General features: G+C 48.5%; 1 protein-coding gene across 10 annotated transcripts in view; it reads right to left on the bottom strand.

Annotated features, from left to right (window-relative positions):
• RAD51B (RAD51 paralog B) overlaps nucleotides 1–23,791 on the bottom strand; it is a 799,436-nt gene that overhangs the window by 14,767 nt on the left and 760,878 nt on the right. For 2 of the 10 annotated variants that reach the window (XM_063715898.1, XM_054530771.2), the window contains exons 11-12: nucleotides 7,691–7,779; nucleotides 4,430–6,295 (exon numbers count right to left, since the gene is read on the bottom strand). The exons of 6 other annotated variants lie outside the window; for them this stretch is intronic. In XM_063715898.1, the coding sequence (XP_063571968.1) occupies nucleotides 6,281–6,295; nucleotides 7,691–7,779 (104 nt within the window). In that variant the 3' untranslated portion in view covers nucleotides 4,430–6,280. Of the gene's footprint in view, nucleotides 1–4,429; nucleotides 7,780–23,791 lie in introns of those variants that run through there. 2 more of the 10 variants (XM_003778325.5, XM_054530770.2) reach the window with 2 other exon arrangements.

The raw sequence follows: 23,791 nt of genomic DNA, 5'->3' as shown, positions 1-23,791 counted from the left end.
AGGCAGTTGAGACAGCTTGCTGGGAGGAAGAGTACAAGCTGAGTCTGGGGACCAGACAGGAAGGTAGACAAGCGGGAAGGCAGGTCACGTGGTGGGCAGAGCTGGAGCGGCCCACGGAAGGGAGCAGGAGACCAAGGCCAGTTAGGGAACAGGAGGGCCAGAGGTCAAATGTGGTGCAGAGAGGTCTTTGGGGGCAGTTTAGGGACATACAGTTGCCATTTCTGCCCAGGGATGGGCTTTTCAAAGGATCAAGCAGGTTGGGACAATAAGGCTTGCACAGAGGGGGCGGCAGTGGAGAGGAAGACCTGGAATCCAGGCCCATGAGAATGGTGAAGAGAAATAGGGCAGTAAGGATGGGAATTGGTTTGGGGTCAATGATGACTTCAGTTTAGACCTGTTGGGCTTGTGGGAACCACAGAATAAGACTTTCAAGGATGAGGAGGGGTAGTGACCAGTGTCATGTTCTAGAAAGGACAAGGAAAATGCAGAGTGAGGAAAAGCCACTGGGTTTGACAAGAGGGAGGGGAGGTAGTGGGCCTGCATGTGGAGGGCAGCATTTGTGGGCCCCCTACTATGAGTATATAGAAATGAAAGAACAGGAGAATACCACATGAATGGCGGCAGAGCTGAGTGAAGGGAGCCCTGTGCAGATCTGAATGAAGAATGAAACTCAGTCATCAACATATGCAGGCCTGATCCCATTAAGTACTTCCTCTGAGAGTTAGCAAACTGATATCCTTTAATCATGCCTTATATTTATAAAGGCCTTTCTCCAAAGAACTCCAAGTGCTCAAAAACATTAATTAATGCACTCTCCCAGCCCCCTTTAGGGAAAAGTTGGTGGCAGGTATCATCATTGTGTTTATAGGCATGGAAACTGTGGCCGACATGAAAATGACGCTGCCAGCCAAGGTCACAAAGCTAGTCTGTGGCCAGGAAGGAGGAGAGCCAGGCAGATGTCCTACCTGGCTGTCCTCCTTCTGCAGATAGGCCATTCCTACATCACCCATCTCTTGCCAGGACCCCCCCCCTCCAAAAGTTGCTGGTGAGACTTGGCTATGAGATCAACTACAGGGTCCGAGGCTTCAGAGAGTGGCCACAAGATAATCCCAGAGGGATCTTGGGGCCAGGTGTGGGGCTTGGGGACCAGGTCTTTTGTCTGCTCTGTCTTGGACTACATGGGAACTTAAGCAGCTTACTTCTGCTTACTTATTTACTACCAGCAAATGCTGAGACCAAACAATAACAAAATTTCCAAACTCAAGAAAGCATGCAGTCACTCAGTTTGTGTTTCACCGGTACCCGCACACAAGAATTCTCTAGAGCTGTAAAGTAAGGAAATACCTCAATCCTTATGCTTCAGGCTGTGCAAAACCCAAACATGCGCTCAGAAGCAAAATGCTCTTTAAACGCAAAGAATATCCAGGACAGCCCACTAAGAAGATGCTTTGGCCACCTCTGGTGGTGATGATGACACCTGCCACCAGCTTTTCCCTAAAGGAGGCTGGGAGAGTGAATTAACTGACATTTTTGAGCACTTGGAGTTCTCTGGACAAAGGCCTTTATAAATATAAGGCATGATTAAAGGGTATCAGCTTGCTAACTCTCAGAGCTTGTGTTTTATCAGGCCATGAAAGGAAGGAAATGCCAGGGGTCCCAATGGCAGAGGTGATCCACAAAGCCCTCTACTGTGGCCCCAGAGGGTGCAGATGTAGGGACCATTAACCTAAAGGCACGCAGTCCTCCCCAGGACTGCACCTGCCAATGCCTAGCCCTGTGGGCTGCCAATACCCAGCCTGTTGGATAATGAGGGCTGGCTCCTGTGGGATCAGTTAGGCAGTACACATTCCCAATCTAGAGTTTAATACCCTAGACATGGGTGGACATGGGAAACTCAAGGGGCCACCAGCATGCTGGCCCAATGCCAGAGTTTAATTAGGCCCTAAATCTCCCGTGATTACATGAGGGGCCCAGTCCCCTGAGGCCAGCCAAAGGGAAAAGCATCCCAAACAGCATTGTTTCGGCCTCTTTTGAGTCTTTCCCCTCAACTCATTGTTTGTGGAGGCATTGCTTGTTAGTGCAAAGAATCCCTTCCAAGTCACTGAGTGGCTGTACAGAAAATCAGAGGGCCGCTGCTTAATGATCTCGGCCATCTCCTCAGGTAGGCTTTCCCACACCTGCCTGCCGCATCCCGTGGGACAGGGAGTCCTGTAGTGGGACAGGGTATAGATGACCACAATCACACTTCCATTCTTGGGTTTCAATGGGTGTTTGGTCAGAAGTCAGCAAAACTATGACTTGTTCAGAAAACAGAATGATTAGGCTCTTTGAGAGACCCCAAAGGCCCAACCACTCTCCAGGGCCAGGGCCTGGGACCTGCAAGTGAAGCCTAATCTTTCGGGAGCCCCTGGGGAGGAAGAGGATTATGTGAAGTGGTTCTGAAAGGAGGAAGGACCTGAGACTTTCACAGAACTTCTGTCTTTTCCTTCTTGTCTCCATCCTTCTTTCATAGGCTTGGAGGGGAACATTCCAGCTTCTCATAATTATAGTGAAGAAGGCCAACACCAGCATGTCACTCATGGTCCAGACCGATTTCCTGATCTGGGTGGCCATGGGTGAGAATAACATTTCCACTGAGCTGACTGATGAAGGACACGGGTACAAGTTTAATGTAGATGGGGCTGATCTGACGGGAGGTCGTGAGAAGAAAACCTTTCTTGTCTTCCTCTGACTTTCTGTTTTCATTTGAAGAGAGTAGGATTAAGTTCTCAGGTCTTAGAGTCAGATGGCCTGAGTCTGCAACCTGGAAGAGACCACCTAGCAATCTGGTCCTACCCATTTGGGAGCCTACTTACCCCATGGTTCCTCTACTTGCAATGAGTTTCCTAAACAGGGCAGGGCCAGATTTCCACCTTGTGCAACTTCTGCTGTGGCTGGAGAAGGAGGATGCTAGCCTCCTTGGTGTTTATGAAATGAGTTATGATATGTAATGTTAGAATAACGTCCAGCACGTAGTATGTTTCGTATGGCAACATCCTTTCCCTCCTCCTCAGCCTGGGGCTGGTTGGCTATGGAGATATGCCCACACTACCACAACTCCTGGCAGCCCCCTGTGTTCAAAGAGTGTGGGAATAGGGTACCGGCTGATGTCTGACGGTCAGCACCGCAGTGGGCCATAAAGCAGCGGCAAAGGGAGCGGCCAGCTCAGATAGGGCGCAGGAGATGAAAGTCGGCCGTGTTTTCCTTTCCAAAGTGCTGCTGTGTTCCTGAAGGCCTGCAGCTTCCTCTGCCCTGCTGGGGATTTTTTTTTCTTCCCAGTTCCTCTCAGTGATATCTTAAAAGGCAAACTTCCAGCACTAACAGGAGGTCTTTTGTTCTCCTTTTCTCAAAGCGGACTTTAACCCAGTTACTACAGACTGAGTCACTGTAAAAACAAACAAATAATAATAATACTCCATTTTCTTAAAGGCTATTCCATGCCTGCTGACAGACAAGAGGGAACCTGACACTGCCCTGGGCCTGTGGGGCTCCTCCCCACCTCCGTCTTCTGGAGGCACAGCCGAGAACCTTCCAGAACACACTGGAGCCCGGCACCGTGGAACTGTTCAGCTAGGCTCTGGCTTGTTTGGAATTTCATCTGACTTGAAGGGGCCCATGGACTCAGAGGAATTTGGGTCTCAACACAGTCCTGGTGGGATTTACCCCAGACCAAGGAATGCTTATTGTACTCCTAGATCCGCTACACACTAAATTCGGGACTTGCCTCTCTTCTCCACACTTTAGTTTCTTTATATGTATGTGGAACAGGGGTATCAGACACTGTGATTTTATCAGAAAGGATTTTACAATGGTTATACTGTGATTTCTCCTTTTCCCTGAGTACATCTCCTCCTGGCTGTGAGTTCCTGGAGGGGGAATAACAGCTAAGACATTTCTGAATCCTTGGTCTTAAGCATGGTATTTGGTTCATGGACATACAAGGTGTCTAGTAGACATCTGTTAAAAGGACACATGAATGAATGAATGAATGAGGTTTGAGTTGGTGTGCTGTGCTTGGTCTGACAATGATATCAACAGGAAGCTTCACTTCATCATCATCAATAATAAAAAGGTAAGGCTTAAGGAGTTCCTACTGATACCAACTCTTTATGTAGAAGTAGCTTTCTCTTCTTGGGAAGCTACTTGTACTTCAGAATTTAGATTTAAAATCAGACCGAGCCCGCCATGGGTCTCCAGGATGGCCGTCTATTTTTCTAAGCTGGTCCCCACTTTAGCAAATCCCGGGAGCTGAAGCAGTAGGATCTTCATTTACTCTGTTGGGTTTGTGCCCCCGAGATACAGTCCTTTCCATTTCAGCATCAATCATTTGAAAAGTAAATATCTCACCTTTTTATGACCTGGCAAGGATAGAGTAGAGTTCTCTCCATCAGGGTCAATTTACATCTGTGTCCTTTTTTTTTTTACTTTTATTTTAGGTTTGGAGGGTACATGTGACGGTTTGTTACATAGGTAAACTTGTGTTACAGGGGTTTGCTGAACAGAGTATTTCATCACCCAGGTATTAAGTCCAGTACCCAATAGTTATCTTTTCTGCTCCTCTCCCTCCTCTTCTACCTCCACCCGTGAGTAGACCCTAGTGTTTGATGTTTCCTTCTTTGTGTTCATAAGTTCTTATCATTTAACTCCCACTTACAAGTAAGAACATGTGGTATTTGGTTTTCTGTTCTTGCATTAGTTTCATAAGGATAATGGCCTCCAGCTCCAACCATGTTCCTACAAGAGACATGATCTTGTTCTTTTTTATGGCTGCATACACTATGGAATAGTGTATGAAGTCTTAACAAGGGCAGGAGTAGTGGGAGTCTCATTTTATAGGGAAAATGTTCCTTGGCTGGTTCTTCCTTCCCTACTCTCTATCCTGTCATCCTCAATGTCCCCTAACAACCAGGAGTGGATGACAGTAAACAATTTCAGTGTTGGGACTGATCTGGCCACTCCCTACTGGGTATGGTTCTCCCAGACAGTGCACAGCTCCTGGCCTAGTCTCAGTTTATTTCTCCGCTGTGGGAGAGCACGGGCCCCATTCTCAGATTGCCTCTTCCAGAATATGCCTTTAAGAGGAGGAGTAAAAAATTCCAGGAACAGGCTTCATGTCAATGACAGGAGCTGGCTAATTTCTTCTGAGAAAATGGAAACCTTGGTCTCCTGATGTGTGCAATGACAGGCACAAGAGGAATTTTCCAATACAACAAGGGAACGAATTTTCTAAGGACAAGCTGGCCAAGAAAAGCCGCCATCTGACTGTGAACCAGAATTAGGTAACGTGGCACCCTTGGAGCAGCAGAGGTGACCAGCTGGAACAGTCAGCCAGGAGGACAGCTGCACTCCCCACCACCTTCTGGGTGTGTTGCCAACGTCTGCCCCTGACAGGATTAGTGACTTCAGGACAGCTGGAACATTCACAGTGCTGTTTCCTTATGATGGGAAGAGACATGATCTTGACTCTGCTTCTGTAGGAGGTGGTGATGAGGAGGTGTAGCTGAAAGCTATATAGGTTCTTTAAAACCTGTGACAGAAATGGCGTGTGCCAGGCCTATCTGTTTTGCAGGAGCTTTTACAGCAGCCCAGCTGTCTCCTTCTATGAACTCATTTATTATTCCCTTCGTCCACTCATTGGGCATTACTCTATGGGGAACACGGTCCTATGAACCAGACAAAAAAAGCTGAATTGTCTTAGTCCCTTAGTTTTGTTCCTCCCAATTCCCTTCATCATCCTTCCATAAAAGGAGAAGGGCCATTGTTCTCCCCAGCCCCTTTCTTTCTCGTCACATTTTCAAAACTCTGAGCTTAGGGTGCTGTGAAAAGGCTTACAAGAAGGGATGAATCACCCCCATGGTTGAAAACCCACTGAGCAGCTGTCAAGGTTTATAATTGTCCTCCATGAACCCCTGGAACTCTTCTAGGACCCCTTGGAGATGGTCATTACTGATTAGAAAAAAAAAAGTTTGGATACGATTAATTCCCAGTGCCAGGTAGAAACAAAACCTTTCCAAAGCTGTTACTGTCGGTGAGAAATTCCCCCTGGTGATGTTGTTTAGGGTATCAGATATTCTGTGCCTCTTGCCCCAGAAGCATCTGTAGTGGAAAGGGCTGAAGAATTTGAATCTCCAAAATAAAATGGAGAATAGACATGGGATAAGAAACAGGAAACACATCTGCTGGTCTCTCAGATAATCTTTTCTTCTTAATGTATCTTTCCCCTGATTTGGGAAAATGCACGTTAATGGGAAGAAACCTGAAAAAAAAAAAAAGACAATTCCAAAAAAGAAATAAAAGTCAAGTATAATCTTATTGCCCAGAGATTGCACTGTTAACATTTTTATACGTATTTTTCCAGTTAAAATGCACATAATACTTTTTTCTTACAGAACTACTACATTGTATGCATATTGCTTTATAATCTGTTTTTTCTCTCGAATAATATGGTGTGAACATTTTCCCATGAGATTAAGCCTTCTTCTGACACATAATTTTAATGACTACATAGTATTCCATCATATAGATGTTAATTTACCTAATACCATATGGTCGAACATTTAGGTTGTGTCTATTTTTTTGCTAGTATAAATAACACGATGTAGACATTGGGGAGACTGACTCAGGCTGCTCCCTTGTTCTGGTCATAAGTCACTTAGTCCTTCCTTAAAAGCCATTGGTCATTTGATGGGCCAGACAGACTTCACAACTCTTGCTCCAAACACAAGGACAAATTTAATATATTCAAGCTAGGAGTGGCCTTGGATGTTCTCTTAACTCCACGGAAACACTGATGTAAAAAGACAGTTATACTCAATTCATTTGTTCATAGAGGCATTATTTCAGACAAAACAGGCTCCCTTGACTGATTTCCCTTTGGCCCTGGCCACCTTTTCTTCAAGGCAGGCAAGCTTATTGTAACAGCAAAGGAAGCCAAACGCCTTTAGCAAGGTAAACCTGTAGAAGCAACTGGAAGCATGTGTTCCAGGGTGAATCATTTTTAAATCATCTTCCATGTTTAGGATTTTCCATGTAAGTGTTCTGCTCCATTAGAGTGGATAATTGGGAGGTAAGAGAATAAATGTTCCAGCACTCCTAACATGCTGAGGCATTTACCGAAATGCTGTGGTTCATCTAGGCAGAGGGGAAGGCATCAGCTCAGGAGCACTGAGTAAATACTCAGTGGAGAAACTGGGGCAAAATCTAGGGTACTGGATCCTAGTTTGTCTCAGCCTCAAGAAACTCCGGCTGCCACAGTGGGTGGCAGGGTGCCTTAGTTCACCTCCTGTTTCCACATCCCTGGTCCTTTAGCTCAGCCGCAAGCCAGGGAGAAAATGTACTCCATGGTGGAGGGCATGGGCTGTGTGCCTGGGACATTTGGTCTGGGGAGGGGCACCTGAGCAGGTCACCTGTCACTCCATTGCCCCCTTTCTCATTCTTGTGGCCCTGCACACATCTCCAGCGGCCATTGGATGAGATTGCTAAGGACAAAATTCTCATTGGAATGGCAAAGTCTCATACCTGTAATCCTAGCACTTTGGGAGGCTGAGGTGGGTGGATCTCTGGAGGCCAGGAGTTTGAGATCAGCTTGAGCAACGTAATGAGACCCCACCTCTACAAAAAATTAAAAAATTAGCTGGGTATGGTGGCACACCTGTAGTCCTAGCTGCTCAGGAGGCTGAGGTGGGAGGATTGCTGGAGCCCAGTTCAGTTCAGCTTGGGTGACAGAGCAAAATGTTGTCTCTAAGAGAGAGAGAAAAAAAAGAAAGTCAAAGCCTAGGCCCTTTCGCCTTTCTCTGAGGCCCTGACGCTTCCTGAAGAGGATGGTTGAGGAAGACCTGATGGAGAGAGAGTTTAAGGGGTATGGCATAGGAATGCACATAACGGTAGACATGTGCAAAAGAATGTGGGTGGGGAAGAAGTATTTGTGTGTGCACACACAAACTCTCTCTCTCTTGCTCTGTCTCTCTTTCCCTTTCCCTCTCTCTCTCCCCCACCGCCTTACTCACTCATAGCTTAATGGGGTTTCTGGGAGAGGAAATTGTGGTCTCAAATGCATATGAAAAGTCCTGGAACAAGCCCTCAAAAGTGTGTGGGGGTGGGGAGCACGGGGGGTGGGGGAATCACAAGACTGCCCTTGGGCAAACATTTTTGTCCCACCTCTCTTTTCAGCTGTCCTAATGTGTCATCAGACACCCCTGCCCAGCCTGACAGGCCCACATACACAAACAAAGTACCCCAGTGAGCCATTCCTTTCCCAAGCCACTGAGGGGTCTTCTGGGAGTTGGAAAGGATTCTTTCTGAGCTGATCCGGCACTGGCTATGAGCTCAGCCGTCTCCTCCTCTAGGAAAGATTTACTGCAACAGAGCATGGCTGCCTTCCATCCCCCTCCCCAGCCGTCTTTCTTCCAAGCCAGAGACTGAGGGTGGGGAGTTGACAGAGGGAATGCTGGGAATAGATCAGTATTTCTTCCCTGGGTGACTGAGGGGCTGCACAGACAGTGGGAGCCTCTCTTTGTGCCCATAATTAGACAATAGTGGCATCACTATAAATGCCAGCCCTGATACATTCCCCACTTCCAGCCAGCCCAGGTGCCAAGCACCTGCATCTTGGCCTCTGGAGACTAAGAAGGAAGGGTCTCATGCCCACTTGCCAACCTTTTATACTAATGATGTGAATTCCCTCTTGTCCCATTGGATTTCATCTCTCCCTCCCCATCAAACCACCTACAGAGACAGGCCCTAAGCAGTTCCTACTACAATTTTCTTCTCTCTGCCACTGGGACAACTTGGCCCCTACCTGCAGCTTCTGCCCACTCAGCATCAAAGGGCCCAATGATCATCAGCTGGTGAGAGCTTGAGAGCCCACCAGAGAGCCCACCATGGGCCCGGCCCTGTTCCAAGGGCCTCTCACATATTAACTCATTAGTCCTTAGAACAACTCCATGAGGTGAGCAGTTATTATTCCTGTTTTCTAGATGAGGCTACTGAAACCCAGAGAGGTTCATTAACTTGCCCAAGGTCTCACAGCTAAAGAATGGAAGATCTGAACTTAGCAGCCTAGCTCTGGAGTCCTGCCCTCGAGGCCATGCTGCAGGTGGGAACAAATCAGTTCCAGTTCCGCCAGCCCTTGCTGCTGGCCCAGTTCTGACCTGGGGCCTCAGTCTGTCAACAGGACTCTGTCTTGCTTCTGTGCCTAGGTTCCTTCTCTAGAGACCTGGTATGTTCCACTTTCTAGGATACCCTAGGATGCAGGGTCCCTCATTTCAAGTTCTGGAATCCCACCCTGAGCCCATTCTGATGGCCATGGCCATGGACCTTGCTGATAGATCTCAGACCATAAGAATGACGTATCACTCAGTCCCATATCCCACGCAGAGCCAAGAGCACGGTGCCCCGCACACACACAGGAGCTGTTCAAATCACATTTGCCGAAGGGAATCAATGCCAAAATCCTCTGTGCCTCAGTTTCCTCATCTATACAATCAGGCAATAAGAATATATCCAGAGTTTTGTAAGAATGAATTAAGTGAATCTATGTGTCTGGCATGTGGCCAGTGAACAGTGAGGGTTGGCAGTTACCATTATCGATGTAGTGGTCGCTTCTATGATATATGGCAGAAGAACTTTGAGCTCTAGGATTCTAATCCTGGCCCTGCCACTTCTCAGATCTATGATCTTTGGCAACTGAACCAACTTTTTTTCCATGCTTGTTTTCCCATTTGAAAAGTTGCATAGTGATACTTGTACCTCACAGAGATTTTGAGAATTATGAGATAATATGTGCAAAGTACTGTACCTGGCCCAGAAAAAGATCTCAACAAATGATAGCAAAATAATTAGTATTATGATCGTTATTATTTTAAAACTGGGGTGCATATGCTTACAACATTTGGGGCCACTCAGTATTTTTCCTGTGACAGACTCCTCTCTTTGATACACACACATACACACACACACACACCATTGCATACACCTTTGCACCTCCCTGCTCACATTTAAGGTGCAATGAAGACATCTGGGGTTTAGCCATTCCCCATCAGCCCTAGCTGCAGGGGAGGGGTTTAGGAGCTTTCATTCATGGAAAACATCCAATCCCCCCCTCCTAATATTGAGGGGACACAGTATCACGGCCATCTGGAAGGAATGGCTTGACCAGATCCTTCAGGGAGTAGGACTATCAGAGGACAAGGAGTGTGAGCTTCTCTTTGACCATCTGGAAGTCACCTGCCTCCTGAGTTTGTGCCCAGCTCCACACAGTCATAGGTGGTGAGACAGTTTCCCAGGGCTCCATTTCTCCAGCAGGATCCAGAAGTGAAAGGAGAGAAGAGGAGTGACAGTAGGACTGTGAGGCCCATCCAGGTGGCCAGCCAATCACTTCCACATCCCAGGGGCTAGGACTGCACATTCAGTGGCTGCTCCAGATCCCTAAAGATCTCCCCAGGCCTGCCAGAGTGCCACATGGTAGCAGGACCCCACCACTCCTTAGCAACAGGGTGAGAGATCCTTGTTGCAGCTGGTTGTGGGGAACCCTTTCATTTTCACTCACAAAAATGAAAAGAAGCAACTCCCCCACCCCACCGGCCATACACACACAGGGGGCCTGGCTCTGGCTGGGTGCAGAGGCCCAGGGAAGAAGAGCATCAGACCCATCGGGCCCCTCAAGTTGATTTGATTTGAGTCATTGGAAGGACATCGATTATCATAGCATCGTATGGTTGTTTCTTGAGAAGCATCCATAGCATCCACGTTGGGGGTGTGTATTCAGAAGGGATTTATTTAGAGATGGAAAAGCCAATAAGATGGCTCCCTTGTTTGTCTTTATACATGAATCTGTGACGAGTAAAGCAAACAGAAGAGGCGTCCTCAAATCTCTAGCATGGCTGTTGTTCAGTGCATCCAGAGTCCCTGGCAGAACCCAGCATGGAGGACAGTCACTCTTCTTGCTCCTACTTCTGGGACTTCTTCCAGCTTCCATTTCCCACTGTCCCTGTGTATGTCACTATGCCACTGGGGACCCAACTCACTCTACTGTTGCTGTCTTCTCCAACCAGCCTCCCTTAACCCACTGGTGGAAAGATGCTCCACCTCAGCCACCAAAACATAAACGAAGAAAAACTGGAGTTTTAATTTGTTTAAATAGGAAGGAGGGAAGAAAAGAGTCACTAGTGAGATGCACAAGGCCAAACCATCAGAATGAGGTTGGGCAGGGCAGGAACGGGAGGGGAGTGGAGGGCTCCATTGCTGCCTGGCTCATCTCAGGTAGGAGCAGTTGCCTAGTGAGAACTTCATGGGGCCATCTGTAAAGGCCCCTTCATGGTGAGGGTGTTAAAGGGGAGACATTCTAGAGAGGCCACTCTGCCCCGCCACCCATGGTCAGCATTGGGTGGATCATGGGCAGATAGAGTAGTGAACGGTCAGCTGAATTATGAAAATGCCGTAACAGGTGATTCGGTATCATTGCCCTCCTAGGAAGAAGGGCTGCAGAGACACAGAGAATTTGAGGTTAGATGGCCTCTTGTGGGTAATGGGTCTAACTCCAGGTAAGGCAGCCAGGTGGTGTCAACATTTAAGATTCCAGGTAGATTTATTTATACCTGCAGTGAGAAGTTCAGTTCCAGTCCTCAGGCTTAGGAGGTAATAAAGAGGTCCCAGCCCCAGGCACCTTTGCCATAGATAGACTAAAAGCTGAAGACCTGACATCGCCAGGTTTCCTTTGCTCTGGGAACCAGACTGATGGGACAGGCAACCCCCAACGCTGCGGGGGAGGTGACTGGGAACACCCTGCCATGCTGGCAAGCTGGGGGCAGTTACAGGTGTAGATCCGAGGGGTGGCCAGACTGGTTTCAAGCCTGCTCATGAAAAACTGGTTCTTTTTTTTTAACAGCTGTCAACTTGGCCCCCTGAGCCTGGGCAGACTGGCTGGCCAGGCAGAGCTTGAAGAGATGCATGGCAAATGCAGTCTCAGCTTTCACTCCATCAGTCAGCCCAAGACTCCTTGGAAGCACAGAGGCAGACTGGTGAGTTACTGAGGCTCTTCACATCTTGCTGGAGGCAGAGGCCAGCACTAGTTTTTGGAATCAGCATCTGGGTGACACCCCAGTCGGCTGCTCAGGGTGACCTGTGTGAGGCTAGGCAGAGGATGAATGTGAAGTGTGGGGTGGAGGCAGGGAGGAAGGCTTTGAAATGGCTGGGTCTGAAGTGGCAATAAATGTCAGTGCAACATTAAGAAATACACACCACAGGTACAGATCTGAATGCATATGGAATGTGTGTGTTTGTGTGTGTATATGTCTGTGTGAGCTAACACAGACATACCCAGCTTGATGAGCTAACAAAAAAGCCAAAAACTGAAAATGGGAGAGGGGGGGGGAAGCCCTTTCTATCCCTGTAACCATTAGAAAGAAAATAAAGTCCAAATTGCATTCAGGGTTGCTGGGACAGAGGAAGAGAGGCAAGAATGGAAAAAACAGGCCATAAAGATGCCAGGGCTCCTTAAGCAGAAACATCTGTTGAAGTCGTAAGACTAGGGGCCTGGCCAGGCTTCTAACAAACCCAGGAAGAGGAGAGTCTGTACGGGATCAGGACTACCCTCATCTGCCCTGTGCAGGGCCCCTGGGACCAGCATGTGTGCAAAGGAGATACCCTCTCCAGGGCTCAGCCAAGGCCGGGCTTCTAGCAGCAGAGAAAGGGAGAGGGAAGAAGAGACATTCGCAGGTTGGGAGGGGCTTGTGGCAGTCATGGGGGCAGTGATGTGATAGCCGTTTTGAGTGTGTATTTATTTAAAGCTTTAACTCACTGAGGTAGCCTGGTGAGCCACATGTCTCAACTCTGGCAGCTAAAGAAAAAAAAAGTGAAGGCAGGGGAAGGGAGGGTCAGTTGCTGACCTGCAAAGGAATGGGTGGCTATGCTCACTGTTTGTAAATGTAGGCCACTCTCTCGTTTGTAATTTTCAACAGAAGCCAGCTGTTCAAGGCTCGCCTCTTCTAATGACTACAAAAATGGCAGCTACCATTTATTGACCATATTCCACTCTGTGTACCATGTTCCTTGTAAGTATCATGTTACTTAATCCGCCAGTAATTCTGTTATCCCCAGAATGGGTGGAGACATGCATGGCTGTCTTCAAGGAGGTTCTCTTATTAGCATTATCATCCTAGGAGGAAACTGAGGCTTAGAGAGGTTAAGGGACTCGCCCCAGGTCACCCAACCGGTACCTGGGAGCTGACCTGCCCTCCTTTCCTCTACAAAACTAACTTGAAAAGCAGCTTTAGCCAAGCCCCGTTGGGAAAGCAGCTTTGCAAAATCAGCCCAGCATTTATGGAGACGTTGAGGTCCCTGAAGACCCTCGTGGCTTGTCCATCCCTGTGTTCCATTACATTAGGTTGGGAAAGCAGGAGGGGACTGTAGTGACAGAACACACCAACACCAAACAAAGAAAAGTGGGTTAAAACTCCAACCCCCATGACAGCAAGAGAATCCTACTGTCTCTCAAGGAAACTCACAGACGGTGAAAGAAATGAAATCCAGACTCGATACTACTCGCTTGTGGGGAACCGCCAAGGAGCCATTTATCCATTATGAAAGTTACGTGTTGTATCTCCTCTTCCTGGAACTCCCCTGTCCCCAGACTTGACCCTGCCAGACCGCATTCATTCAGTTCCTTCACCCACAGCGATCTATTCTACACGAGAAAGCTTGGTCCCTCTGGGGGCACTCTGGATCTTAATTTCACACGGGGGTAGCTGGAATGAAAAGCTTACCACTGTTGGCTCTGAAGTTCATGGTCAGGGACTATAAGTCCCCCCAGAAAATAAAAAAGTGAAATAGCAAGAGGACGGAATGATGCTGCATCTCCTAGGTAGTTGCCTTGGGGAAATGAAGGATTTTGATGTTCCCTGAGCAATCATCTCTGTGCTGCTAACATTGACTAGGGTAGGAGCCTGCTGGTACCAGGTCGAGCCTCACATCAGCCCTTTATAATAGGTTACATCATCTCTGCTGTAAAGGGGAGGAAACTGAAGCTCAGAGAGAGAGCTTAACTTACCCAAAGTCACACACTACTGAGTGACAAAGCTGGCATTAGGAATCCACAAGGCTGGGATGAACGCACCCATATATTCTTTCCTGTGCTCCACTCTGCCTCAAGCTCGAATGTGCCTGTGTCCGCTGGCCAGCTTGTTAAAACCCATTCTCTGATTCAGTAGGGCCTGAGATTCTGCTTCTGTAACAAGCTCCCAGGTGATGCTCCTGCTGCAGGTTCTAGGCCCACACTTTGAGGAGCGAGGATCTATACCACACTGCCTTTTTAAATGCACCACGTCTGCCATCTGGGCTGGCACTTCTCTGCCTCTTCAGTGCAGCTTTCCCACCAGAATGCCAGAACTGACCAAAAGCCACACTGTGCAGCCCAGTCAGCTATGCTATGTACCCAATTATTGTAAATCTTACTCTTCCCTATGACTTGGCTGAGTGTTAAAAACCCAACATCAGCTTTGGGTAACAAAGGCTGGTGGAGGCCTGCTTCGGTGCAGCTCAGAAGCTATGGAGGAGGAAGCTGCTCTGCGGGACTGGGGTAGGACTTGATACAGTTCTGGATCTCAGCGGGGATGGATGTGCTGAAATCGCTCTCATATGGCCTCTCCCACAAGCTGATGGGAATTTCCTGCTCAGACCGGCAGAGGAATTAGGGGTTTGCTTCTCCAGGGCCAAGCTCAGTGGGAAAAGTAGGAGCAAGCAAGAAAGCAAGGGGCTGCCTTTGTGTGAGCCCAGCTGTCTTGGGTTCCTAGTTCTGCTCCATTTATAGCTGGGGGAGGGATCTTCTCCAGCTCATAGTTACAGCCTGAGATTCTGCATTTTCCCAGGGCTTGCTCAAAGGCTCTGAGTACAAATCTTTCAGGAGGGCTGGGGTGATCTGCATTCCACAGAAAGGAGGGGCTGGGAGAGGCTGGAGCTCAGGTTTGCTTTCCAGCACAAAGACAAGCTACAAAGACAACCAGAAAGCCCAACCCCAACCTCTGCAGTGCCCTGACCACTCTCCCCCTCTTTTGCGTGGACAGAGGGGTTCCTTCTTTCGGGACACTACTGAGGGCCTCTTATGCGCAGGCACTGTGCCGGACACTGACATATAGCAGAGAGCAGGATCCCTGGCTGCTGGCCCCAGGAGCTCAAAGCTGGAAGGAGCCAACTTTTTTTTTGAGACAGAATTTTTGCTCTTGTCGTCCAGGCTGGAGTACAATGGCGCGATCTCGGCTCACTGCAACCTCTGCCTCCTGGGTTCAAGTGATTCTCCTGCCTCAGCCTCCCAAGTAGCTGGGATTACAGGCACACGCCACCACGCCCAGCTAATTTTTGTATTTTTAGTGGAGATGGGGTTTCACCATGTTAGCTAGGCTGGTCTCAAACTCCTGACCTCAGATGATCCACCCCCCTCAGCCTCCCCAAGTGCTGGGATTACAGGGGTGAAACACCATGCCCGGCCATGGAAGGAGCCAACTTTTAAAGGGGGTGACTGGATTTCCATGGGGTACATGCTGAGAATGGGAGTGTCTGTGAAGCCGAATTAACGTGTTCTGTGCACATTCCCTACCTGGCTGTGCTGATCATAACACCTGGCCCTCCTCTTTGGGCCCACTCACCTGCTCTCACACTGCTTTGCCAACATGGGTCTCCCTTTACTCCCTGGCCTGCCCCCACCTCCCCTGACATCACCCTTAGAACCCATTGGACACTTTGGTTAAAACCAGAGAAACACATGGGCTTGCATTTCCACGGGCATCTGGAACCGATCGGCACAAGGGCTGGTGAGGTTCTTGGGCGCGCCGCAAATGTTTGCCTTGGTAAAAAATAAAGGTGTGTGGAGGGGAAAGGTTAGGTCAGGCAGGGAGGAGACAAGAATCAAGGCTGAGTGTGCACCATGGAAGAAGACTGAGCTGGGGAGTTGCTACAGGTCCATCTGGTTACTTGAGGCTCATCACTGCCCAGCTTTGAATAGTCCTCGGGGCGAATCACTGCCGTCGGAACAGGACTATCGCAGCTCTGCCTCTCCGTGCCGGCCTCGGAGAGTTCTGATTGCAGTTTTTCACCCCCCTTTAATTATCTTCTCTTCCATAGGCTAGGAGGTGATGGGGGTAAGGGGGGGGCTGGAGGAAGACTGATTGCAGCCGATTCACTATGAAACGCAAAGCGTAACGTGCCGTGGATGCTTTGCAGGGCCTTGATGAGATCTGCAGCAGATGAGCCGTTGCCTTGGCGACGCTAATGAAAAGCAGGCTTCAGAGAGGTCCAAGAACCCCCGTGGGCTGAGTTATCTCCCCCCTCTGCAGCTCTCCTTGCCTCCCCACCAACAGCCTCAGATCAAACTCCCCGAATATTTATAAAATCTCTACCAGAAACAGAGAAAGTCAGCCGCCCAGCCAGGCGTCTGCCCACGTCTTTCCGGAGCTGCTCGAGTGACACTCTCCAACGTGGCTCATTATTCTGTTTTTCTTCCTTGCAGTGAGCAGGACAACCAGAGAGAGAGAGCGGGGGGAGAAAAAAAAATGTTTGCTCTGCCCTGTTCCAGCTGATTTTGACTTGGGGAATTTACTTAGCATTTAGGGGCCTTACCTGGGACAGGTCATCCTGTTCCCAGTCCCTCCCTACCCTTCTGCCCTCTAGTTTGTTGCTGCCTTTATCCCACCTTTGTTAAAGATAGGCTCTAACTTAGAGCCTGTTTGGCTAATCTTTGGTTGCTTGTTTAGCCCATCAGCCTCCCGCCTGGGGCTCCTCGTCAGCCCCTGGGAAAGTCGGAGGGGAGACTCGCTAAGAGGCTCTCTGCACTTCCACAATGGAAATGGGAGGGATGATGGGGATTGGCAGCAAAAGGAGCCGGCCTCCCTGCCATGGTGAAGCAGGAATTGGGCTTATTCCCTCTGAAGAAAAGGGAGTTCCTGAAATTCCCCACGGGAGACAGCAGGGAATCAAGGCTGGTCTGAGAAAATCTAGGTGACCACCGCCTTTTTTGCCTGCTGGTTATTAAAATGCAAATAACTTAAATAATAGAGTATACAGAGGTGGGATGCACCTCTCTGGGCTGTGTTCTGCCAGAAAATGGGAAGGCCCCATTTGCCCAGTTGAGTATATCCCGAAACTGCCCTTCCTGACCACCGCATCCTATGGGTGAAGCAGACTTCTATGTAGAGAGGCATCAAGAGCTTGTGGCAAGTCCTGGATTGGGCTAAGAGTGTTGAGTGTAATTTGAGGTAACGCCCAGCTCTGCGAAACCCTGAGGGCTCTGCCTGGCAAGTTACAAAACCTTCTTCTCTCTCGGTTTCCTCATCTTCTGAAAATGAGGATGGGACTAGGTAGTCTTTAAGATCTCTTCTAGTTCTATGATTTCTACATAACATGGAAGAATAAAAATGCCATATGGTATAAAGTACTAACATGAACATAATTCATGGGCCAAATGTTGGGTCCAGGTGGTAAACAATACAGGTGATAAAGCAGGAGAAGAATCGATGGAAGTGTTGGGAACCTTTTATGGAGATGAAATCTCAAGTCACCTTGAAGGACAAAAGCGATTTGGATAGAAATAAGAACAGCTGGGTAGGTGCAGATGAGCAGATGTTGGGAGCAGGCAAGGAGCGCAGTGGCAGAGGTGAGCTGGCTGGAGGTGAGGAAACATTGGGAGGTAAGGTTCTATAGGGAAGGCTGATCGGGGCGGGAGGGCAATGCTACGGGAGCATGAGCGTTAGAGAGAAGCAAAGAGGCTTGCTCGATTGTAATAGCTCCCGCTTCCTTAAGATTAATGAATTTGCTTTGAGTGACTCCCACCAACACCCTGGCTATAAGAGGTGGAAGGAAACCAGATCAGTAACAAGATCAGGACCCTCAGCCATTGGCTTATGTGGCCCCAAGGAGGTCCTAGGTTCTGGCAGCTGAGGGATCTGACTCTCCAGAGATGTGTCCTTTTGTCACCTTTCTGCCAAGGAGGCCAGCCAAGTGGCACAGGTTGGTGGGGGTTAGAGTCAGGGAGTGTGAGAGGAGGAAAACAAGCTCTTCACTGTGTCAGGAGCATGAGACAGTGACACCTGAATGACCCTGAGGCACGAGGTGTTGGGGAGAAACCCAGCCCCAGCATGGGGGGTGGGGGGGCACCTGGGCATCTGGAGGACTCTTCTAGGAAACCTCTAAAGCTCCTTCCTCCGGTTTTCATTGGCTAAGCTCACCCCCACCAGGCCCTCATCTGGTGACTGGAGTGGCCGGTGCTGTGGCCCACATATTAGGGAGTCTGCTCTGGCTCACCTCCAGCCGCGGGTGAAATGTCCAAAGGTTAAAGGAACATGGCCCCCAGGACCCACGTATGCCGTGCTGCTGGACGTTGGACTGTGCCTTGTGCACTCTGATCCTGGAGTTCCCTGGCCAATTCCCTGAGCCTAAGCCCAAGGACAAGTTGTGGGTGGACCACATTACTGGTGTGCACACCCATAGGCCTCAGGTGGTGACCAGGGGTGGCTTGAGGGCACTGCGGAGCTTGGACATGTGAGCTGAGTGCCCACACATGTGTGCTCAAGGCCCTTCCTAGTGCTAAATGGAGCCAGGGTCTGAAACCAGCCCAGGCGGGCTCCCCCCAGGCCACCACATTCCAGTGTGGAACTCTGAGGGGTCCACGGGTTTTAAATTCAAGCTTGGCCTTCACCATATCAGGAAGGTGCATTTGTCAAGGCAAGAGGAGAGAACATATTCTATGTAATAGTTTGTTAGCTTGATTGTAACTTTCAAGTATTTGGACATATGAAAGCTGGTCTACATTGTACCCTTACCTGGACCCCCAAAAGTATGTGGGGGAGTCTCTATTTCCTAAACTCATTTTACAGCTTCTCCTCCCACTTACATCACTATTAGGGGATCACCCTGTCTCCGAAGAGTGTCACCCCCTCCTGGCAGGTCTGCAGGTGCTGTAGACAAACCTGTCAGGTAAAGCCAGTGGACCTCAGACCTTAGTGAGCCACAGCACCTGCCACCACCAGCTGAGGTCGGACATTTCTTTTTTAATTTTTTTTATTTTTTATTATACTTTAAGTTCTGGGATACATGTGCAGAACGTACAGATTTGTTACACTGGTATACACATGCCATGGTTGTTTGCTGCACCCATCAACCTGTTATCAACATTAGGTTTTTCTCCTAATGCTGTCCCTCCCCTACCCCCCACCCCCTTACAGGCCCTGGTGTGTGATGTTCCCCTCCCTGTGTCCATGTGTTATTGTTCAACTCCTGCTTATGAGTGAGAACATGTGGTGTTTGGTTTTCTCTTCTTGTGTCACTTTGCTGAGAATGATGGTTTCCAGCTTCATCCATGTCCCTGCAAAGGACATGAACTCATCCTTTTTTATGGCTGCATAGTATTCCATGGTGTATATGTGCCATATTTTCTTTATCCAGTCTATCATTGATGGGCATTTGGGTTGATTCCAAGTCTTTGCTATTGTGAACAGTGCCACAATAAACATACGTGTGCATGTGTCTTTATAGCAGAATGATTTATAATCCTTTGGGTATATACCCAGTAATGGGATTGCTGGGTCAAATGGTATTTATGGTTCTAGATCCTTGAGGAATTGCCACACTGTCTTTCACAATGGTTGGACTAATTTATACTCCCACCAACAGTGTAAAAGCGTTCCTATTTCTCCACATCCTCTCCAGCATCTGTTGTTTCCTGACTTTTTAATGATTGCCATTCTTACTGGCATGAGATGGTATCTCAGTGTGGTTTTGATTTGCATTTCTCTAATGACCAATGATGATGAGCTTTTTTCCATATGTTTGTTGGCCGCATAAATGTCTTCTTTTGAGAAGTGTCTGTTCATATCCTTTGACCACTTTTTGATGGAGTCGTTTGTTTTTTTCTTGTAAATTAGTTTAAGTTCTTTGTAGATTCTGGATATTAGCCCTTTGTCAGATGGATAGATTGCAAAAATGTTCTCCCGTTCTGTAGGTTGCCTGTTCACTCTTACGATAGTTTCTTTTGCTGTGCAGAAACTCTTTAGTTTAATTAGATCCCATTTGTCAATTTTGACTTTTGTTGCCATTGCTTTTGGTGTTTTAGTCATGAAGTCTTTGCCCATGCTTATGTCCTGAATGGTATTGCCTAGGTTTTCTTCTAGGGTTTTTTATGGTTTCAGATGTTACATTTAAGTCTTTAATCCATCTTGAGTTAATTTTTGTATAAGGTGTAAGGAAGGGGTCCAGTTTCAGTTTCCTGCATATGGCTAGCCAGTTTTCCCAACACCATTTATTAAATAGGGAATCCTTTTCCCATTGCCTGCTTTTGTCAAGTTTGTCAAAGATCAGAGATTGTAGATGTGTAGTGTTATTTCTGAGGCCTCTGTTCTGTTCCATTTGTCTATATATCTGTTTTGGTACCAGTACCATGCTGTTTTGGTTACTGTAAGCTTGTAGTACAGTTTGAAGTCAGGTAGTGTGATGCCTCCAGGTTTGTTCTTTTTGCTTAGGATTGTCTTGGCTACACGGGCTCTTTTTTGGTTCCATATGAAATTTAAAGTAGTTTTTTTCTAATTTTGTGAAGAAAGTCAATGGTAGCTGGATGGGGACAGCATTGAATCTACAAATTACTTTGGGCAGTATGAGGCCCAACATTTCTTTCCAGGTGCCAAAGCCTCTCCTCTGTGCCTTCCCTCAGACTGCTTGTTGTACAGATGCTCCTTGACTTACGATGAGATTACATCCAGATAAATGCAGGGTGAGCTGGAAATACCAGTGAAAATGCACTGGATCCACCTAACCTCCTGAGCATCACAGCTGAGCCTAGCCCACCTTCAGTGTACTCAGAACGCTTCCACAGCCCAGAGCTGGGCAACATCACCTAGCGGCACAGCACACTGTAGGGCATTGGCCCTTTACCCTCCCAACCTGCTGGCTGACCGGGAGCCATGGCTCACACCACCGCCCAGCATCATGGGTGAGTGTGGTGCCACTTTCTACTGAGTGCCTATCACTTTTGCACCATCAGAAAGTCGAAAAATCACAACTAGGAGACCGTCTTTACTTTGAATGCCCTCCTCCTATCCCGTCTTAAAGGCAGATTACTTAATAAAGAAACCCTGAGAGCCTGGTCAAAGGTAATCTATCCCTTCTCCTAAAAAAATCCTACATTACAGTTGCAATTCTACTATATTAATAAAAGTAATTAATGCTTATGAAAAAAACTGAATCTCACAGGAGGGAAGAAAGTGAAAAGCAGGAGCTCCCTCAGCCTCCTGAGCCCCAGCCGCTCTTCTCCAGAGACGACCGCCAAAGCACAGCTGCCACGTCCCCACCCCGTGTGGAAATGGCCTATGCACATACAAGGCTATACTGTGCTGAGGCTCCCATCTGTTCCTTGAGATCTCCAAGGGAAAAAGGATTAAAGAGAGGTTAGAACAGAACCTTGGGGAAATGGGGCTGGTTGGATGGGTCTGAGAGAGGAAAATAACTGAAAGGGAAGAAGAGTCATGGGCACCCAGGGAGGGGACAGTGGGAGGTGTGGGGCAGGCGTGTGCACCTAGGACGGCGGGGGTTCAAGAAGGGCTACAGCTAAGAACAAAATCAGTGGAGGTGACTGAGGAACAGCTGAGTGGAGCAGCTGGGGTGGAATAAAGCCCACGTGTATAACAGTGTCTCTTCCACGCGGGTCACTGTCCCAAACACTTCCCACTCAGTGACTCACTTCATCTTGCCCAGAGTGCCCATTTGCAGATGAGGAAGCGGAGGTGCTGAGCACTAAGCAGTCCAAGGTCACACAGCTACTCTAAGGTAGGACAGGCCTCCTCCAAGGTCACACAGCTACTCAAAGGCAGGACGGACCTCCAACCCTGAGAGACCTTCTGTGTGCTAAGCTCTGAGATCAGGCCAAACCACAGCTGGCTGCGGGGCAAGCAGGAGGCGAGGAGGTGGGGCAGAGTGGCAGGCCTCCCTGACAAGGCTTACACTGAGAGAAACTTCCAGAACATGGAGGAGAGAAAATACACTGAAAGAGGAAATGAGGGGGAGCTGGGAGCCCAGGCCCTGTTTTGTGCTGGGATAGTGGGAGCCAGCGGGGGTCTCAGGGTGGGTAGGGAGGATGGCTGCTCTGGAGGAAAGCAGTGCTTCACAGGCAGCACCTTTCAAAGCCCCCTTCAAAGCTCCATGCTGGCATTGCGGGCCCTTCCCTTTTCTGTCCCCCACCTCCACTTGCGGGCACCACCCCCTCCCACGCCTTCTCCTTCTGGGCAGATCTCAGGGCCCTTGCTTGACTGGGCCTGGGCTGGAGACGTGGAGGCATTTGCCACGCTGAGTCCCTGCTGCAGCCGACATTGGGGGCACAATGCCCATGAACCCCGTGACCATTTTCTCTCTTCTATTTTCTTTCCTGGACACTCTGACAGTGGGGCAGCCAGCCTCCTTGGAAAGAACATGGGTGGGGAACAGAAACTGGGGTTGTAAGGTGTGCCCCACGCACCAGGCCCAGCTCTCTCCAGGCTGATTTGGAAGCTGCTGGTGTGTTTAGGAAACATGCAAATGGGCTGCCAGGTAAAATATAGACCACCCAACACAATCTGGATTTCAGACAAGCAAGGAATCATTTTTCAGTATACATATGGCTCAAATATTTTATAAAACATACTTATACTAAAAAAGTATTCATTGTTCACCTGAAATTTAAATTTAAATGAGTGTTTTCTATGTTTATTTGCAACATCTGACACTCTATCCTCAAACACAAACACCCAGCCTGCCTCCCAGGACTTGGTCAAAGAGAAGCTCAGGCTGGTGCTATGCCTTTGATCTGGTGCACCTACATTACATTCTGTGCTCCCGGAATAAAAGAAATCTCTGAGCTTCCTCAATTCACTGTCTGAGAAGTTAAGAAGTCCCTCCTCTGGATCTCCATGGGTAGTAATGGAGGGGAGGGAGAGAGGAGTTTGGTGATTTGAAAGCAGCTGGACAAAGGACTTGAAACAGAATACCAGGTGCTTCTGGGAGGTCCCTAGAAGCAGAAGTGACTTGCCTATAGACCCTTGAATTTTCAAGGTGAGGCCATGTGTGCAAAGGAAAATTGGTGGTGGCCTCACCAACATGCAGAGTCAAGAGAGCTGAATCTGGCATCAGTGACCGCCAGGAGACCCTTCTGGGCCCTACTGTGTGTCCTACCTCTTTACTCTGCACAGAACCATGGAAGGGGCCAGAGAAGAGGCTACCAAGGTGGATGGGTAAGGCCAAGCAACTTATCCAGGTCCACACAGTGAGCTAGAGGGAAAGCAAGCCTATGACCCAGCCCCCTGAACCTTGATACTTCCAGAGAGCTAGGTCTTGGGAAGGTCGAATGACACACCTATTAGCTATCCCTTGAGCATGCTCTCCTCCTTTGTCTTGTCACCTCTCTGTCTGCCACGTGTTGGAAGGCACATGGATCTGGGCAGGGTACCTGAGCCCAGACCACTTTCCCTTAAATTCCCTTCTGGATTTTGGGCTTCAGCCTCCTGTGATCTATTCCTTCCGACTTGGTCTCCTTTATGTCATTATAAGGGCCCTTTGCCTCTGAGTCAATATATCCTTCAAGGAGAGAGGTTATCCAAAGACATTCAGGACCTGGGGCTCAGGTGTGAAGTGTTGTCTGTTGCCTCTTTGCTTTACACTAATTGCATAGGAAGTCATGTGTGAGGTGGGCCAGCAGATTCTGAAACCTCCATGAAAGCTGCCATGTCATATCATCCATGGCGGGAAAATT

This window comes from Pongo abelii, chromosome 15 (genome assembly GCF_028885655.2).
Source record: "Pongo abelii isolate AG06213 chromosome 15, NHGRI_mPonAbe1-v2.0_pri, whole genome shotgun sequence".
In the NCBI taxonomy this organism is placed as follows: domain Eukaryota; kingdom Metazoa; phylum Chordata; class Mammalia; order Primates; family Hominidae; genus Pongo; species Pongo abelii.
This window is presented reverse-complemented; position numbering and strand designations above follow the sequence as displayed.